This window comes from Cinclus cinclus, chromosome 17, assembly GCF_963662255.1.
Source record: "Cinclus cinclus chromosome 17, bCinCin1.1, whole genome shotgun sequence".
Lineage (NCBI taxonomy): Eukaryota > Metazoa > Chordata > Aves > Passeriformes > Cinclidae > Cinclus > Cinclus cinclus.
Genome location: NC_085062.1, coordinates 2,322,997 through 2,343,506, shown reverse-complemented (window position 1 = coordinate 2,343,506; position 20,510 = coordinate 2,322,997). Strand labels below are relative to the sequence as shown.

Here is a 20,510-nt window from a genome sequence, read left to right as displayed (position 1 = left end):
TGGGTCAGGCCTGGGGTCTCACCAGCTCAGCTGCAAAGCAGATCCAGCCCCTGGGGTCAGCTGCTGGGCTGTTGCTGGTGAGTTCAGCCCTGTAACAGGGGCTACCCAGACATCTGCCCCCACCAGAGGAGCAGCTCACACACAGAATTCATCTGCTCTGCCCACGTAGTGTTTAGTCAAGAGAAAAGGTTGGGGTCATGTCTAGGTCAGTGAAATAGTTCACATCAGCCAGCTGAGGATGTATTTCCTTCTGAAGTTGGGCAGTCTTACCTAGACAGGAAACTGAAGTGTGACTTAATTAAAAACCTGTCTGTGGGAAAGAGCTAATCCCTTTACAGCAGCTGCCTGCTACACTGTGAGGAAATCCCTGGTAAGAAGGGAAAAAAATCAAGAGTTAGGATTCCTCCCTGTAAGCAATTTGTTTTCCATTAATACTGCAGAACACAAGGCACGCTCACCTCATACATCAGCTCTTCATGCTTTAGGCACTGTAAGCACAAGGGAAACGTACACTCACTGTCCCTCTCAAGGCTACTCCAGTTATCACTGTGTGGATTCCCAAGGGGTGACTCTGCAAGATGCCGATGCCAGCGGCACTGACAGGACACAGCAGAGCTGTGGGCTGCCACCCAGGGCATCCAGCTGTCGTACCCCTCTTGAAAAAGTTCTTACAGAAATAAAAAGAAAACAACAAATAGTGTTAACAAACAGGGTAAAAGTTTGCCCTGTACTAGATATACACTGCAAACAAACATCTAATAATGGCACGGGTCCTTTTTGGTTTAAAGAAGCTTGTGTTACTGTAGTTAATGCATGAACAAGATCACAGACTTGTTATTCAGCACAAAACAAGTCATCTAGAAGCTTCCATGTCCCAGGGTGTCAGCAACTGTTACTACAAAGCTTGGGTTCTTGTTTGCAGCAAACAGTCACCAAGTGAACAGTGAGGGATCCCTTTTGGAGAGTCTGAAACAACCCCCGAGTTGTGCAAGGCAAGTAAAAGTGAGGAGCTGCCGCAATGCTTTACAGAAGCTTCTTGTTACGAGGCTGTCGAGATCTACTGCAGCAAACCAAACACCTCAGGGGTTTAGTCACAGGTGTTGCAGGGCTTCTTGTCCTTGTTCCATGTAGGAGTCGTCTCTGTTTGAATGTGACCATTCTCCAAAAGTTCCCTGGAAGTGGACATTTTTCTGTGACGCCTGCATACGTTTCTTATCACGAGAGAAGAAACTAAACCTTCCGGGAAGGGAGCAATGAGGGAGGGAGGGAAAAGAAAGGAGAGTGTTTACCATCCTGAAAGCACTTCAAACACCCACCCCAATACACAGCACAACAAAACACTGAGCAAAAAACTGCTTGCATCTGCAGAAAATCAAGCAGCCTGATGGGAGTGCATGTCAGAACGTTGTTAGGGATGGAGTCATTCAATCTCAAGCGGTTTGGCTACGGAAGCTTCAGGTAAGCTCTAAATGCTGTTGACTCTACAAGGTGCAGGTATCACTTAGATGTAGGTTCCCCCTTCCCCAGCCCTCAGGTAACGAAGCCACACGATCCAGGTTAGTTTCTTGGCATAAGTAAAGTGGTATCTTTGGCATTAAATCTGTATATTTTACCACAAAGCAGAAAGAGATTTTTTTAAAGGTTGTCAGCAGTGAAGTTCACGAGATAAGAAAACAAATCTCCCAGTTTGTTCCCAGTGTAGAGGTTTTGATACATAGACTTGGTTCCTGCAAAAATGAATGAATAAATGCACTATGTGCACGAGAGTTTGCAGGATGAAGGCTCTGAACAAATGCACACAAGTGTGCACGTCATTTCCTGTCACACAGCTTGGGTGCTCTAAGATAATGACGTACATGAACCAACAGCCATTTAATACAGCTAAAAAACACAGCTGGAAAAATCCTTAGTATTGTTTTATTTGTATGGGATGAGGTTATTGGATTAGGCAAATTCAGTGTTCGTTGATGGTTCAGTACAAGAGGTGTTAGTGCAGTGTTCAGGCCTGCAGAGAAATGCAAAAGTTGTGGTTCCAGCTACCAAAGGACTGAGTTGGCTGTGGATCCCTTTGGTCTCAGTGCTGGGTGGGCTTCAGGAGGTGAAGATTGTTTTGTCTGCACTGTACCAAGTGTTACACAGTTCCAGGACAGGAACTGCTAAATGTTCCACAGGAAGGGACTATGCCAATATAAGCTCAGCTTTGTTGGGTGGTGGAATATTGGTCAGGGCATAAACCTGACCCTGAGTCCACGCTCACCTTGCTCAGCCTTCTCCCTCCTCCAACTCTCCATCCCCCTCAGCACCACGATCCCAACCCTCCCCAGCTCTGTGCAGAGCAGAGGGTTTGGCCTTCCATGCCTCTCAATACACAGGGGGCTGGATGATAATCACTGAGAGTATTGAGAATAATTACTTGCTGATTAGAAAGGGCAATAAACCACTACAAGTTAAATGCACACAAATAACAGTGCCAGCAGGACCTGAACTTTTGCATTTCTTGGCTTCAAATGTGCAGGCTTAATAGTGAAATAAGTCTTTTGCACTTAGCCTCATCCTTTTCTACCAGCTTCATCACAGGAGCTCATGAGCTCACACACATGTACTGTGTATTTTCAGGGCCAGAGCCAGCTCCAGCTGATAAAAGAAGTGTTTAGTGACCAAGCCTTTCTACAGAGCACTTTTAGTGCTGCCTGCTCAGGGTTACTGTCTGGAAGCCCACACAAAGGCCTGTTGTGTTTGTACAGTCAGTTTCAAATGTCAAAGCTCAGTAATTTTTCACTTTATCAGGAAATTAAGCAGAAGAAAAAGAAGACTGTAAATCTCTAAAGGGTTCAGCTTTTAAAATTCCTTCTGAAACAATGAAAATTGTTATTATGGCTAGAAAATTCTCATGGAGGATGTTTGGAAAAAGCCTGTCTGTATGGAGAGGAAACTGTGTCGTTGCTTTAAATATAAAGATCACTAAAGCAGCAGTTCAAAGAGACTTTGCATTAGCAATTATCAGTATGTCTTCCAGGGAGAGCCAAGAATTGGATGACAGAATTGATTATGAAGAGTTTACACTCTATTCCAAAATACATAATTAGAGACAAAATATACAGGGCATAGATAGAAAGACATGAATGCAACAGCCTGTAATTAACAGTGGAAATTAATGTGGAAATCAGCCACTCCATTCTGTAACTCTAATGATTGTAACAAATTGTTAGAAACCAGTTTCTCAAAAAGCACTGGTGAGAACTGTGAATAGCCTTGCTTAGGAAGCAGAATTAACAGATGCTGGTTAAAACTGCATATTGCACTGATTTTCCAAGGAATACTGACCGGTTTAGCATGGCAACATTAAGGCAAAAGGTGATAACGTGTCAGTTTGAGGGTGAGCATGGAGGACTGGGATGAGTACTGACACTGACTGGTCATTCTGATTGGCACTTTGATCCCCTGGGATCCCACTGGCAGCCAGGAGAATGCAACCAGCAGTGTTCGTTAACATGGGGTCATGCAAGAGGAAAGCACAGTACCAAACATTTAAAAAAAATTCCTACAAGGGACACAAGTCTTCTTATTGGCTGCAATGTGGGATCGTCTGGAATCAATCCAGCTGCTACCATGGGCATTATGGCTGTAAAGATCCTGGTCAGGAAAGTACAGACACAGAAGAGATAAGACTGGAGCAAGGGAAAGAAAAAGCATTCCATTAAAAAGAGGCAAACATGATACATGGGGTTACTTTGAATTAAAACACAGGACACGTTACAGGGGGATCTGCATCACCCAAGACAGCTCTCCTCAGTGAAAAAGTCTTGTTTAAAAAAAACAAAAAACCAAAACAGTTATTGTAGCAGTTTCAGTTGCTTTTGGATTTCTAGAAGATACCACTTTCCTGTGGTGAGGCAGCCTGCAACCTGGGTTGGATTTCATCAAGGTATGACCTCCTCTAGCAATGCAGAGCACAGTGCACTTTTTTGTTCCAAGAGACAAACAGGCACAGACACAATGAAATGAAGGATGAAGGTGTATGTTAAGAAATACAAAACAGGATTCTGCTGTGACTACTGGATATTGGCACAGGGTTAGAGAGGACCAGCATTACTACATTACAGTTAAAGATTTCACAAGGGTTACAGTTGGTATTTTCAAGTTAAAATCCAGTATTGCAAGTGAACTTCTGAAATAACTTCCTAAGAAACCCCGTGGTTAAAGGCCCTGTGTGTCTGTTCCAAAAGAACCTGTGTTACTTCTCATGCAGAAAGATGCCAACTGCAGGCAGCTGAATGCTTTTGGGAAACCTTGCAGCTGCTCTGGCAGGAGCACTTTGGAGCTGGCTCGCAGCAAGACGGGTTCTTTGTGAGGGTTCAGCACTTGCACTGAGCATTAGACAATCCATGCAGCACAGAGGCTGAGAGAGCTGAGTGCTCTGTGCCCAGCCAGCCCCACACACAGCTGCCAGCACACCTCCATCCGTACCTGCAGCACCCTCTGTTTGTCTAAGGATTCTCTCTCCTCAGAGGTTCTCCCTTGTGCCAAATATTTTTTTGAACTGTGGACTAATGTCAATTAAAGATTAAGTTGAAATCACGAGAGACATTTCACTTGTCACCAAATGCAGCTCTCCCCAGTTCACTAACTGCTGTTCTGAGATTTAAATTAAAAACAAATGGGCAAACACTGTTGGATCATTAGCAGCAGCCAGGATTTCTATTTTTGCCCAGTGTGGCACATCCTGAGCTGCAGAACTGACAGACACACCAGCTCTTGTAGACTGCAAGAATAGGGAGAAAACAAAAGGGTGTTTTCTGCTCCAAACAGAGAGAGCATTTTTAATTCTTGGACTTTTCCTCCTCAGTAAAGCCTCCTGGTTACATTATTTCATTAAAAGTCTGTCACATGATGTGGGAGAGACAAATGTACGAGTCAGCCTGAGATCAGAACTCAAGAGTTTGCCCCAAATGTGCCAACCCAGAAAAAGATGCTGATTTTTGTAGCTTTTGTTTTCCTTTCTTTATGTACTTGGAGCACTGAATCACCTGAGCATGTCCTGGATGGTGCAGGCTACACATCCATATGGCTCATTCCCTCAGACTGTGTGCTGAAGGGAAAAAGGGCACATTGCACAGGCAAGCACAAAACTTCCCTTGAGAGGGCTCCTATTTTTGTACTTCAGCTTTTTTGTATAATCAGGAGGAAAACTCTGAAAGAGAGGGAAAAGCAACCCTACTTTCCTCTGTAAAGGCACTCTGCATGCAGAGAGCAGCACTGGAAGTTTTCATCACATCACTGGGTACAGAGAGTTCATGTGCCAGAGTGTTCCCCAGGCAGCCAGAGGGACCCTGGAGAGGGAGAAGGGAGCTGTGGAGACACCTTGCAGCAGGCAGGGACTGCAGCTGGGGCAGGAGGGTGTTGGGACAGGACAGAAGCTACATTTGGCTTCTTTAGTTTGCCCAGCAGTGACATTTCCTGTTTTTTTAAAGCCCAGCTACAAATGCAGTGCTGATAACACACAGAGAGGGGAGGAGGGAAGGAAAATAAAACCCTGCCAGAGAAATCCTTTCCACACAGGCTGCAAGAATTCTGTTACCATCCTTCAGATTACTCAGGTAGACAGTTTTATATTCCCTTATTTAATATGATGGCTAAGTGGAGAGACAGCAGAGTGAAAGCTGGAGACAGAGCTTGACATCTAAAGGAAGTAATTTCAGCTTAGGCAGAGTCAAAACTGAAACCTCACCAACATGTGCTCTGCCTTACAGCCTCTGTTTACATTTTTATGGTGCCTTTGCTTTATCAAAGGCAGCATTTCAAATCAAACATGGAAGCTGTACAACACAAACTGTGTCAGCTGAAACCAGCCATTCCCTACAACAGAATAAGCTTTAAAAAGCTCTAAAAGAAACGTAAAAGAAAAGAGAAACTTTACAGTGAAGATCTTGTGCAACACAGTATCATCATCATCATCATCATCATCATCATCATCACAGTGGCAGAATGAAAACTGATGACCAAACTCAAAGTGTATTTTCTTCTCATGTGAGAAGAAGGTTTCTCTCAGCACAGGCAGAAAGCTGCAGTGTACTGCAAATAGTCAACAGTGCCCTTCTGACTTCATGGTGTTTTGGGTCAGTCCAGATCTTCCTATGGAATTTACTCTCACAGGGCTGCTGCTGTTATTAAACAAGGATTTAAGGTTGTGGACATGGGGACAGGATGGAAGAGCTCTTTATATGGAAACAACTGTTCTAAAATCACTTATGCAGTTTAAAAAGTTAAGCTTCCATTATCACAAAAATCCAGAGTTGCTATGAGATTAGAAGACATAATTAATAATAAATATTAAATATATTATATATAATAAAATAAATAAATGTACAGGAGGGAGTTTCAACAGAGAAAAGAGCTGGCCAACATAGTGATTTTATAACTGAGTGATACTCTAGTAACAGCACATCTCTGGCAGTAAGCTTTTCCAACAGCAGCATTCATAATTCAGAAAAAGGTGGGGCTCTTTTAGCCAAGCAAGTGCCCCTCCTCTCAGCAGCAAATCTGCTCAGCAAACAGAAGGTTTTTGTGCTGCCCACATAGTGCAAGTCGGGGTCTAAAAACTTCAGTCAACAGGGAGATGATCACAGTGAGGTCATGGGAAAATGATAATCCAAGACTGAAAGTTGTCCTAGATCTAGCCAAAAGTTTTGGCCAAAACCAACTGTTGTTTCACATCTGCCAAGTGCTCATTCAGTGTCTCTCTCATATGCAGTAGGAATGTGGTTTTCTGACATTTTAAAGTCTTTAAAATTGTCCTATGCATAAGAAACATTTGATATTTATAGACTACATCCAGTATGCTTAGTAAATATATTACTTACAGTCGTTTGATTCCAGATTCAGGCTGAGTTGAGGGTTTTGGCTGAATTATGGGTGTAGGCTGTGGGGATCTAGTTTCTTCTTCCATTTCCTCACTTGAAAGAAAGAAAAGATAATTAATTTTCTCCTCCCAAGCCATGGAAGCACTTTGGGATCTACAATTCAATCTGAGGCAGCTACTGCTGATGAAGAAATGCAAAAAGATCTGTTCAAAACCCATTCAAATCACTTAAAGATTTTTTTATCAACCAAGGATCAGCACCAAGAACTGTGTCTCTGTTCAATATTTTCTTCCCTGTGAGTGTACCATCCAACAGGAGAAGAGATGTAACCCACCTTTTGTAATATAAAAGCTCCTCTTGAAGCAAAAACACTCTAGATTTCAGTTCGTTCCTCTCGTGAAGGACATCCCGGAGCTCCTGCAGGGTGAATCTTGGGCGATTGGGATCTTTTAAGTCCATTGCCATCTTTTCTGACTCAGAGAGACAATCATCATTGTTTGGTTCTGCCTAGGGAGTGAAATGTTGGCTTTAAACTCACTGTCCAATTCAAATGTCCAGCTTTTGATAAGTCAGTTTTAAGAAATCATACTTTTAACCAATGGAGTAAATCAAACATCAGTTTTTCATAAAAACACTGAAAGGTCATGCAGTTCCTTCCAGCTCCTCCCACAGATAGGTGTCTTGTTATAATGTAAACATACAAAGTGGAGATTAAAGTTTCTATCCCCTCTTATGCTTTCATTAAAAACCGTGAGGGGTGTTAGCACCAGATCTGGCTCTAAAGTGGCAGAAAGTTGCAGATGAGGTGTTTATACAGGTGTACCCTTGCCTTGTCTTTTCCTCTAAGAGTTCACTGGAAGCTTGGAGGAATTTTTTCTCTCACCACCCAGTTTCTGTGGCTCCCAACAAGCCACAATTTGCTCTCTATGTACAAGTCTTGATTCCCAGGCCTGTGGGGCTGCTTCCTGTCACCTCTGGCACTTGCTTAGAACTCTGTGGCACAAACTGCTTGTGAAAACATGGTCTGTGTAAGCACAGCACACAGAACACCACTGCTCAGGTCCTGTGTGGTTGTTCCACTCAGTGGCTGCACAGAAATGATGAAAAATCACAAGGTTCTGGGTCCTTGAAATCAAGATTCTGAAAAGAAGCTCCAAGCCTTAAGATGTCTGCAGGATTTATAACAATGCAAATAAACGCAGGACACACTGTTCCAGGAAAATACACTTGAAATGTAGCAAAGTCCATTTGAAATGTGATGCTTTTTGCAAGGACTCATAGAGGCCAGCACATGAAATCACAGCTGCCAGCAGCCAGGCCAGCCTCTCACCCTCCTGGGAGGATGCAGAGATCAGAGTCTCAGAGCTCCTGTGTGGCAGTGACATCTTGCTGGGACACAAGCTGGAAATTTGAGGAGTTGAGTAGTGAAATTCCTACACAGTCCATTCTTTGTAATCCTAACCCTACCCTCTTCTAAGCTCCTGTGTTTGTGAAATGGTTTTGCAATACACTGATCTGTGGTTTCAGGCTGAACTTGGCTAAGGCTGGTGCAAGGTGAATTTCAGTGCCTGTCCTGCAGGGATGAGGCAGCAGAGTGATGCTCACTTGTGCACTGTTTGATCACCCTTTTCATCCAAACACATTCATTTGCACAGACTACATGAAATAAAGAGTGATGCAACCTAACAAGAGGTTCAAAGGAAATTACCCAAACACTTTTCCTCCTCTTCACCCCCTAGGTACAGGTCTGAGCTGGTTTCTCTCCTTTTGATTGTATATTTGTCCCACATCTCTGCCCAAATAAGCTATTTTTGCTAGATTTGGCTCAAATCAGAAAAGACTGAGCAGCCTGTACTGGATGCAAATGTCCTTGACTGAGGCCAACAAGCAATGTCCATTCTGGAGCATGCAGCTATTCCAGCTTTCTGCTTGCCACTGCAATTCCTGTGTAAGCAGTGTCCTGGCAGAGGGAGCCGGGACAGCTCTCATTAGAAGAGGAGCCAATGCCATGGAACTGATGAGTTAGAGAGAGGTGAAGAATGCATCCTTTCTCTGCTGACACTGAGGACACTTTCACTCCTGCTGGCTCCAGGCCTGGGCTCCCCAGCCCTGTTTACAAAGCTGGGTGTCCTGGCTGAATTAACAGCAATGAAATAATCCTTTTCATTATTATTAATACAGTGCTTGCCCAACTCAGCAGTGACATGTTAACACAACTGGCTGTCACATTCACGGGGGACCAAGGTACCCCATCAGCTCGTCTCTGCTTTTTGATGTGTATTCCTGCCTGTTGCTAGTGAAATGGGTGTTTCACTGGGTGTTTCACTCTCTGCTGCAGTCTGTCAGGCATTTATACCATGGAGCTCTTACCAATGCATCAAGCTGAACAGCTCTGTGTGATACAGCTCCTCTAAGTTCCTAAATATCATGACACCCTTATTGCATCTCCTACTCTGCTAAGAGCATCATGAGGAGAGGGAAACACAGTACATTTGCTTCAGGAATAAAAAAGTGATGTCATAGGCACAAAGGAAAATACTAGGAACCCTAAAGGGGACTAAGGGATCAATAGATCAGTGTTATCTTTTTCTCAGGAAGCTTCCCTGAAGTTTGCATTCGTGCTGCTCTGATCTCAGCCCAGCTCCATTTGCAGACTGTCACTTTGCCTGTTCTGCAAGAACCTGGCTCTGCCAGCAGGAACATTTGTTTTTCACTAACATCTGTGCTCACAACACTTCACTGCACAAATTCTAATAGGAAGCAAAAGCAGAAATAAGGCCAAAGTTGGTTCCTCTAAAAAGAGCCTTGAAGTATTTATATGTTTGGTAGCACTTAACCAGCTTAGTCCTGACTTATCCAAAATGCCATAAGCTCTGCAGGGACCAGGTGTGCAGAGCTCTGCCCTGACTCTGGGACAATTTCTAGCACAGTTTCTGTTCCACTGTGGTTCATCTGCCACCATCACCCCCGTGCACCCCTGTGACCCATCTGGCCTTGAATATCTGCAGATCTAGCAAAGCTGAAGCTACTGTTGGTTGTTTCACTTTGGAAAACCCAGACTCTCCAAGGAATGTGTTTGTTTTCCTTTGGGAGAAGGAGTAGGCGTGTACAAACAAAATGAAGCAAACACTGCCACAGCCCTGCCAAAAGGCAAAGAGGTACTTGGTATGAAGTCCAAAGCTTTGTAAAAGACTGTTTAAAAGGTGATTCAAAGTGTCTCTTACCTTTACTTCCTCCCCATTTTGGCTGGCCTGGCTGTCCTCACCCTGCAGCTTTTCTCTGAGCTTCCCCAGCTCTGCTCTCAGGTTGCCCATCTCCTGCTCCTTGGTTTGCAGATATGCTTCCAACTCCACCTTCTGCTCAATCAGCGCCTTCCCCTGCGCCTCGACCACCGTGATGCGGTGCCGCAGGTCGTGGTTGATCTTCATCAACCTGTTCTGCTGCTGCTGAAGCTGCAAAACATCCATGCAAGAGCTCAGTGCCCATGCAGCCGTGAGCCACGATGGCCCAATCCCAAACACCATCTTAAAGTAGTGGGCTCCTGTTGCATTTAATCTGAAAAATTCCCCCTCTCTCCTCACCCCCATATTAGTTTTTCTAATATCTAATTATCTACTACAATTTCAGTCACTCAAATTTAATTGATTTCTAGAGTAAATTCTCCTAGCGCAGGGAGTTGTTCAGATAAAAGCAAATCCATCTCTTCTGATATTAGTTCAAGGATAGGGTGGCTTATGGGATTCTGAATCAAATCTTAACCCAGGGGAGAAGAAAGACAAGGCAGAAGAATCCTTAGTGTTCAGTTTGTAAGTACTTTGCGTTTTGCTCCAAGGCTCTCTCTTAAGGCAGGATGTGACCTGCTGGGTGTGTGTGTGACAGCCCCAGTTCAAAAGGCTGCAGCACCTGCCAGAGGCACCTGGGCAGAGCAGAGATTACCTTGGCCTGGCCTTACTAGCACCAGGAAAGCCCTATGGCCTAAGGACATGAGGCAGTATGAGGAATGGGAAGCAAAATATGGGTAAGGAGGTCATTCCACAGAAAGTGCCAAATCTCATGTCATGCCCAGAGTCACAGTGGAGTCTGTGACTCATCTGAGGCTAAGCCCTGAACAGGCCACTGCTGGCAGGGGTGGCCTGGACTGAGCAGTGCCCTTCTCATGCAGAGGTGATCCACACTGCATCCCTGGTGAAGCCTGACCATTCTGGACACTCCACAGTTGCAAGATTATTAATCCAGCACTGTTTAGACTTTCTAAATTAACTTCAAACTCAAAACCAGGCTATGGAAGCGTGGGTGAGAAAGAAGAAGACCAAGAGCCACTTACAGCCTCTACATCCTCATTTTTAAGTCCAAGTTCCCGGTCCTTTGCCCTGATTTCATCCCTCTGTTTATCTACCACTTCCTTCAGCTTCTTCATGACTTGCCGCTCTCTCTCTGACATCCCTGGTTAAAAAAAGAACACAGAACACAAACGAAGGACAGTCAGGAGCTGCTGAGCCTGAGAACAATAACAACGAGAAATATTTAAGTAGACTCTGGAAGTTGCCTGCTGGTACAATTACAAAGATGCTTTAGAGGTTACTTCAAGGGTAACAGAGAACACAGATGACAGAATCCACTCCATAAAGCTACGGCACAGAGACTCCTTAAAAAAAGGAACTGACAGTACTCAGAAACATTTATAGCAGTGAATGACACTGCTTCATCTTGCTGCCTTAGTAGTTTTACATCAATGTTCACACTGTGCCCTAGGGAGCTTGTTTATCTGTGTGATTATCTCTGGAATCAGCTGGCCAAGGCCCCGTGAAAATAGTAAAAAAGATGGTCTGGATCTTCAGTAAGATGTAGAAAACACATCACTGTTGTGGACTGCATCTGGATCCAAACCAGCTGAGGAGCACTGAACTAGATTAATTTTAGATGGAACAATTTAGTTGAAATCCATTTTTGTGTTTGGTGAGAAGATGAAACAGGACCTTCAGAGGGTACCCCCACCCTGCACGCAGAACCAAAATTTAGTCTGAATGATGGTCACATATTTTCTTCTCATGTTTTACCACCCTTTTCCCATCCTATTGTGTGGTAATTCATGTTTAGAGTAACCACTTGGGAGAAAAATACTTCATAGCATTTCACTGATGAAAGGAGTTTGGAACATTGCCAAGAATCCAACACTGATCCTGTCTGGAAATAAAGTGTTAGATTAACCTTAAATCTGACCAATGAATCATTAAGAAATGTCATAAACCACAAAACAGGAAACATTCTTCTATTTGCCATTACAGAGATAACTTGGATCTGGCACTGCAGTGATGGGCTCTTGAGAGCAGACACAGAGCAGAGGTTTTAACTCGGTGAGGTGAAGAATCTCCTGCCCTGATTTTCCCTGAGAATGGCACAGAGGTGTGCAGTTTGATGGTCTGAACTATCACATGGAATCACATTGCACATCCTTGAAGATGAAAACCCTGCAATCAGGGCAGTGTGTGGCTCCTCTGGCCAAAGTCCAGCCCAAACAGGAGCTCAGATCCAGGGTCTGCTGCTAACTCTATTAATTTTGGCAAGTATTTTGTTATGTGGGTCTTCAGCTTCTTCCATTTACAAACTGCAAGTGGTGCTAATTCGCTCCCTACTCTGGGGTGGTTGGAAAGCTGCTTCCTTTTTAATATATTAAAGCAGCTCCCACATCAGAAATATGCTCTGTATGCATCAAATGTATCCAGCCATGAAAGGCTCTACTTTCTAACATCAGCTCAGACTTTCTGGTTTTGTTCTTCCCTCATCAGAGAAATCCAGAGCTGCTCCCACAAGAGAATTTAGCTACATGTCTTTAGGAACTCCAGCTCACAGAATGAACTGATGGATAATTGAGCAGAGCAGGACAAACCTCAGAGAAGGAAAGGGAGTAACTGGTAGGTGTGCACTCCTGCAGCAGCTGTGGACTCCCAGGCAGGGAGTGGATCAGAGCAAACAGGAGGAACAGCAGCTCCAATCCTCAGTGCTAAAGGACCAGAGCTATGATACTGCAGAGAACAGGGAACTGCTCTGCTGGGAAAAGGACTCCTGGTCATGGCTGGCCAGGAATTTGGTTCACAGGACATGTTCCTGTCAAACCCCAGAAAAGAACTGTCAGTGACACAGTGTTCACAATCTAGTGTTACATTCTCATCCCTTTTAATTCTGTGGTACATTTGCCTGCTCTATTTCTGGACCCTGGTTTTTATCAGCTCTATGCTGCTCTGGGTTCTAGTTCATCACAGGATAATTTTAATTCTTTGCTGTGGTACCAGCTTATACCCACCAGGGAGAACAAGTATCACAAACACAAACTGCTGCTTAACTATTCTAAAAGATGCACATTCCTCTGTCATAACACAGGTCTGGTACTTCTCTGCACCCACAAACCTCACTGCAGGTTCCTGGATCCACTCACTGCAGCCAGTCTCAGGGCTGGGGCCTGAAACATCAGCTCTATTTAAAACCAAAAGAATCCAAAACTTTGTCTTGAAGTAGAGAGACTGCAGTGAAACTTTAGAAGGAGGTAGCACTACTGAATGCATCTGTATCCATTAGTACTTGTGAGATGCTTTAAGATCTCTAGATAGCAGGTGCTATTTAAAGTACCATTCAGTGCTGACTAGTTATCCTCCCACTGTGCTCATTTTTCTTGCTAACATTTGGTGAACCTAAAAGGCTTCAATTGTGTGCACAGATCACTACAATTTTTATTTCAGGAAAGGTGGAGAGTTTTGTGAAACAAAAACATCTCCTTTCTTTTCCTCAGACACTGGGAAAGAGGAGAGGGAAATCACTAAGTGCCCTAAATGTAAAATAATTATCTCTAAATGGTTCAAACTCTAATAACTACAAGATCTTAAATGGCACACCCAGCTGGCTTCCCCAGGCACATCCTATGAGCAGCTTCCTGTGGGTTGCTGTGATCCAATGTTGCTGGCATTGTTCCAGCAAGAGAATGGAAAGCAACTGGAGGGGAGGACACCAAAAAAAAAAAAAAAAAAAAAAAAAAAAAAGAAAGAAAAAAAAGAAAGAAAAAAACCCATTCTTTACGTTTAGTGATCTAAACACCATCACTACAGGCCAAGTGCCAGGCAGAACCTGTAACACTGCACCATTACCTAAATACTGAGAACAAATTCGATGCCCCTTTTGAAGGGAACTGTAGGTTCTGCAGCACAGGAGGGTCACACAGGTGCTGCCATCCTGCTGCCTGTCCCTTACCACAGCCAGGCTGAGCCAGCAGCTCCCCTGCAGTGGCACAGCAGCCTGCTCGTCCTGTTTGACACACTTGGGTCAAGTTTACATGTGGCATTCTCCTAGGATATTCCAATCAGTCAGCACCGTCAAGCATTGCTCAGTTTGGGCTTGGGAGGAGTGGCTTTAATGGGTGTAACAGGCTCATCTTTAACCCCTCCCTTGTGTTTTGTGTTCTGCCACAGGTCCTTTCAGAGGAACCCTGCCCTGCTCAGACTGCACAGAACACTCCTTTTTGCACAGGACTACTTCTGCCTCTCCCATGAACACTTCATCATGCTCAAGTGAGGCTCTGAGAATTAATTGGCAGGATTGACTCTCAAGGTCTTGCACACCCAAATCAGTGGCCTCTGCTGTCTGTGTAAAATAACCCCTGTCACCCCTGTCTGGTGAGTAAGCAGTGAGCTGCTGATCCCCGGGGCCAGCACTGAAGGGAGATGTGATCCCAGTGCTCAACCATGCTCAGATAGGAGCACTGGAATCTGCTCAAAATTAGTCCAGCTCACACAGTACTGAGCTTGAAATCCTGCTTCTCTGGACTCTAAATCACACTGAAAAAGAGCAGCAGAACTGCTTTCTGACATTATCCAAACAAATAATTTGAGACAAATCTCTCTCTGCTTGTTAATGACAATATGTCCTAAAAGAAAAGCAGTTGGGCTTGATATAATAGATCCCAATAATTAAATGGGGTTGATATAAATGAAAGTTTAAGTTAAACTGAATATTTTGGCAAAAGAATATAACTGATCTCAGAATCTAAGCTCTGGAATGGGCTTATGGGTTTTGTTTGTGTTGTCATACATGGGTAGACACAGTAAAAATAACAAGAAAAGCACGTCTGGCATTTGCTTGGCTGGCTGGATGTGAAGAGTATGGCTATATTTAAATGCAAGCACATGAGCTGCAGTGATAGACACTGGAAGGGAAAAAAGATGGGGAACAAAAAAAGAAAAGAAAGGGGGAACTGGTTGTTTATAACATGATATCAGTCTTTATGCTCCATGACTCGTTGCTGCCATTCTGAATTTTGCATGGAGTTTGTCAGCCTGATGTTGAGCTACTTCTTTGCCACTAATTGACTCCTACATCGAAAGCATTGCATTTATTTTAAAAAGTATCTTGAGAGGTTTAACAATTTTTACTTTTTCAAGGTTTCATTATACTCTTCCCCAGTGCAAGTGAGCAGCACTGAGCCTTGGGGAGGGAACAAGTGCAACTTCCACAGTGTTGGACAGTTTTATCCACCTCCAGCAAGCCTCCATTTAATCCCAGCCTCCAGAGCTTGGAAAGGGATATCCCTTTATTCCTAATGATCACTGGGGAGCTGTGATGGCTCAGCTGTGTGCTCTGCTTTCAGACTGCTCAGTCACCCTGCATGCTCCACTCAGGACATTGGGAAATGGACTTGGGATCTCACAACCTCAAATTCTGTGCTGGGAATGTTGGAGCAAAGAGGCATCTATTCCTCTGCTCCTGGGAAAGAGCTGTTGGCTGAGCTGTGGGTCAGAGCTGAGGCTGGCAATTGTTTCAGTTGCTGCAGTGAGATCTATCTGTACTTGCAGGTATGTCTTGAACTTCATTCTGCCTCAAGAATGCCCACAAATGTGTTGTTTCAACTCCTTAGGATTCACCCCCTTCCTGGACTATAAATTTGATTTACTCTAAATTGGTTATAAGTCTCCAAAAAAGGCAGATAAATCAAGTAAAACCAGTATCTCCTCTTCTAGGAGAATATTATCATATTATCTTAGAATATCTCCATATGGGGGACTGATAAAATTTCAACAAAGAAACATTGATGTGCTACTTATGAAACAGTTATCCTGAGGAGATCAACAGCTGCCCTTGGTTTTGTGCATAATGTGTGAAATAAACACTTGAATGTCTTATTCTGTTTGTATTAAAAAAACATAAAGAGGGCTTAAGAATATTTTTTGCAAAATGAGAACCCAAACAAGTGATAGACTAAAAGGTGTATCTAGACTTTACTTCCAGAGAGGCTTTTCAGCCAAACAAAAAGTTGTTTTTCTTTCCCTCATCCCTCTACCTCTTATCATGTCTTCAGTGTCATCACGTATTCAGAGATTTTCTGTTTAGGTAAAAAAAATAATAAACAATTCTTCAAAACCCAGATCTGAACCCATCTACAGGGAAAAACCACACCAAAATATCCAGTCAAAGCATTTTGATAAAGTATTGCTTTTTGTAACAAAGCAAGGACTGAATCTGAAGTAGCAAACTTGCCTTCATGCTTCTGAAATTCCTCTTCTGTGAAATTAATGTCTTTGTGAGACAAGTTTGTCATCAGTTGTTTATTCTCCTCCTGCAGCTGTGCAATTTGGGTAAGAAGATCCTGTGCTTCCCCTCTCCAGACATCCTCCACCAGTTCTAATTCCTATAGGGTAGATCAGGACAACACATTTATATTTTACAACATGTTAAGAGTCTTTGACTGGATGACTTACAAACTAGTAATGATCCTACTGTTTCTTATGGAAAACAATTAAATGAAGAGTACTTTGAGTTTCTTAGAAGAAATCTGCTTTTCTAATGCCACCACCAGGAAACCAGCCACCACAGTCCCCTTTGCTATATGCTGAATGTAAATACCTGAGGGGATTATTCCTGATGCAAAGCAAGTTACCTAAAGGATGGCTCCTTATGCCTTGCTTTGAGGGAAGGACCAGATTAAGAAGGATGCTGTGTTAGACAAATAACAAAACAGGAGCACCAATTCCCTCCTGCACCCCAGGAAGCAGCTGCAAAGCTGTTAGAAATGCCCCCAAACCATCCCACATCGAGGCCCAGGGAGTCAGGGCGACAGAACAGCCTGGGCTAAATTCCTGTTATGAAACACAAGTATAAATAGATGAGTGTGTGATCCAGTGCAGCAAAGGCAGAGCTCCTGGTGCACAAAGTGAACACAAACCCAAAGCCTGCTGCTTCCCATGTAAATTGTTCTCCTGGAATGTCCTGAGTGGTGTCTGTGTTAGGGCAGCCTGGCCAGTCAAAACAGCTCCCATTTGTCGGGACACTGTGTGTCAAGAGCAGCTGTCACCAGTCCTCATGAAGGTCAAGTCAGGACAAAAAGTAAAAAGTCCTCAAGGAAAACAGTTGTATTTAAGAGTCCTGCTTGTTTCAAAAGCTTCTCTGTATATCTCCCTTCTGCAGTGAGGGGCATTCCCTGCTCCATTTTAACTGATGTTCTTCAAACAAAAAGCTGCATGCAAATCCCTGGAGCCAGGCTGAGTCACTGCTGACTTTCACATCCATCCACATGCCCCTTTCCTACCTAACAACAAAACACATTCAGACAACAACCCAGCCAAGCACAGCTCGAGGCTAAAATAAGCCCTGCTCACAGATTAAAGGGTAGCTCTCTGCTTTGAATGCATGCTCTGATAATGGGAACTCATCTTCCTGGTGACTTTTGGGTCCAAATGCCATTTTATTCCAGTATTTATTACTGTATTGCTGCTAAAAGTGTTGCAGTAAACATGATATGCCAAAGAATAATAAATAGCAAAGGTGTGATAATCCATGCAGACTTAACTATTGAAAAGGAAAGAAAATGTCATTAATCACCTATTTTACTTGAAACTCTTTATCTTGAGAGAAAAGTAAATTTGTAATGAAATTGATATTTCCAAAAACTGGGACTATTTACAGTGATGCTGCCTGTTACAACTCTGTAGCTAAAATAATGCAGTGACCTATTTTAGCAATAAACCAGCACTTACAAGCATGTTTATAAAACCAAAATAGAATGTACACAAACCCCCAAACAATCTAAACTTGTATCATTTATATGTGGCTGCACTGTAAACACACAACTAAGGTTGTGTGTTTAAACCTTATCCTAAGGTTTGCCTAGGCAAACTTTGTCATTTATTGCTATTGAAGAGCCCAGTGAATTGGAGCAGAAATTAACTTTTGAATCCTCATTAATGGAAGTACCAGACAGGGGAGACACATCCACGGGCCAGGCAGTGCCAGCCAGCTCAGGAAGCCCCAGGCAGTGGGTGCTGAGCCAGGTCTACACCAAAACAGATTCACACATAAAGTTTAGGTGCTGGAATCTCATAAACTGATGCTTGCAAGGACCATTAAGAGCTTTTCTGGGTATTTTCTGGAGGCTTTGAGGTAAAAAAAAACCTATTTCTCACTATCTTTTTTTTTTTTTTCTGCTTATCAGCACCTGTCCTGTGAAAGAGTCTTAAACCCTCACACTGGAACAGAGAAGATGTGAGACCACAGTTCTACGGGGACCTGGTGCACTGGGAACCCGCTTGATTTAAAAAAAAAAAAAAAGTGTATCATGCAGTTTATTTTCCTGTTAAAATCTGTTTAGACTGAAGTAAATTGTTTAAGCACTCCCTGAGCCACTTCATGACTCTCAGAGAAGCTGACAGAGCAGAGGTGGTTGACTGGCAGGGAGATCAGCTGACACGTTTAGGAAACTTTTTAACACTTACAAGAACTTCAAAAACAAAACAACTTGTACAATGACACTGGATGAGTTCAGTTTCCACTTCACCCACAGCCTTTGGTAAATATCCAACATATTTGTATCTATTCTCTAGACCTATTTTCATACTCTTGAGACTTATCAAGGCTTTTTACATTTAAAGGTATTTTAACCTTCCTTTTCAGAGATATTGCTCTGAGACTTCCTCTGCAAAATGTTGCAGGGTTTATCCTGGATTTTCCATGTGCTAGGTGAAAACCCTTTAGCAGACTCTTTTGAAAAAATTAAACTGGAATTTATCCACTTAAGCCAAATCTTGAAGCTGGGGTCTCTCTTCCAGAATCCCCTGTGTCCTGTTTATCCTGATTCTGTGTGCAGAATCAGGAATGGCATGAGACAGCAGTGGTGATTTAGCATAATCATTTAAAGAAGAACCATTTTTTTATATCGGTTATCTGGATGGTCTGAAGAGTGGATCTGCCACTTTTACTGCAGTAACTGGAGCATGCTGTCCTGCCATGAGAGGGTATGGGAAATGCTCTCTACCTTGGGCTTTAATAGGAGTGGGGTCAGGGAATGCTATGACCATCCCAGAACAAGCCGAGGTGCATCTTGCCATCGGAGGATGGAGCAGCAATCTGGCAGAGTGCTCTTCCCTACTCTTCAGCTCTGACTGCTGTGAAATCACTTGGTTCTCCATCACTCTCCTAGGACTTGCCTAACCCGAAGTCTGCTCCAGGAAAACGAGACTGCTAAATCATTCCCAGCTCCGGAGAGGAAAGTGTATTCTTGTCAGTGACCTTTCCTGGCCTAGCAGGAAGCAGCACTACCCTCTCGTCAGGAGAGGGGATGGAGCAGGAGTACTAATCGGGGAAAGGAAATGCAGTGACTGGGGAAGGGGTGGAGAAAGGAAAGGAGGGAGGAAACTTCCAGGAGGGAAGGAAACAAAAAACAACAACACGCCCAAAGCCTCAGCGACACTAAGGCAGCATCCGCGCAGAGCCCGTGAGCCCGCTCGGGCTGTAACCGCACGCGTGCCCCGCCCGCTCCCACGACATCCCGGCCCGCACCCCGGCGTCGCTCTTTGTTTTCCCGGCGGCGGCGGGGGGGCCGGAGCCCGGCTTCCACCACAGCGGCTGCGGCAGGCGGGGACAGCCCTGCCCCGCCGCGTCCCCCCGGTCCCCGCCCGCACCTTCTGGTGCTTCCGCTCCTTTTCGATGCGGTCCATCCTCTCCAGGCGCAAGCGGTCGAGCTCCAGGCGCAGCTCCTCCATCTCGGGGTTGATGTGGTTGCGGCTCACCAGCACCTCCAGGATTTCCAGCACCCGCACCACCTTGGGCATGAGGCGGGCGATGGCCTCGCAGCCGTGCTGATCGATCACCCGCTCAAACTCCTGCCCCACGGCCGAAGCGATGTCGTACACGTCCATGACCGTCAGTTCCGCCGCGTTCTTCTCCAGGGCGGGCGGCACCCCGCCGCCGTCCATGGCTCGCCCGGCCCCGCGGCGCCCGCATAGGCGGCGGCGGGGCGCGCTCCGGGCGGGGCTGTCCCCGTGCAGCCGCTCCCGCTGCCCCGCGCCCGGGCCTCGGCCCCCCGGCAACTCCCGCGAACTCCGGGCCGCTCGGCCGGGGGTGTTTAAACTTGGCCGGGCGGTGCTGGGGGAGCGGCGGCGGGAGGCGGGCGCGGCGTCCCCGCCACCACCGCCCCGCCGCCCGCGGCCAATGCCCGGCGCAGGGCGGACCGGGGGCGGCCCCACGCATGCCCGCGGTCCCCGCACCGCCCGGTTCCCGGGGCCGTCCCCGCCGGCCCGAGTCGCGGGTTGCGATTTTGCTTCGCTTGCGGTAGGGAAAGGAGCATCGCCAAGGGCGGGTGCTCTCCGCTCGGTGCTTGTGCCGAGCATCAGCGGG

General features: G+C 44.9%; 1 protein-coding gene across 1 annotated transcript; it reads right to left on the bottom strand.

Moving 5' to 3' along the window:
* Nucleotides 1–1,091: 1,091 nt before the first annotated feature.
* On the bottom strand, nucleotides 1,092–20,089 carry RILPL1 (Rab interacting lysosomal protein like 1). The gene is made up of 7 exons (XM_062504491.1): nucleotides 19,796–20,089; nucleotides 16,380–16,530; nucleotides 11,185–11,303; nucleotides 10,085–10,312; nucleotides 7,195–7,367; nucleotides 6,861–6,953; nucleotides 1,092–1,236 (listed from the first exon to the last, which is right to left on the bottom strand). The coding sequence occupies exons 1-7, from the start codon at nucleotides 20,087–20,089 to the stop codon at nucleotides 1,092–1,094; spliced, it is 1,203 nt and encodes a 400-aa protein (XP_062360475.1).
* Nucleotides 20,090–20,510: the final 421 nt, after the last annotated feature.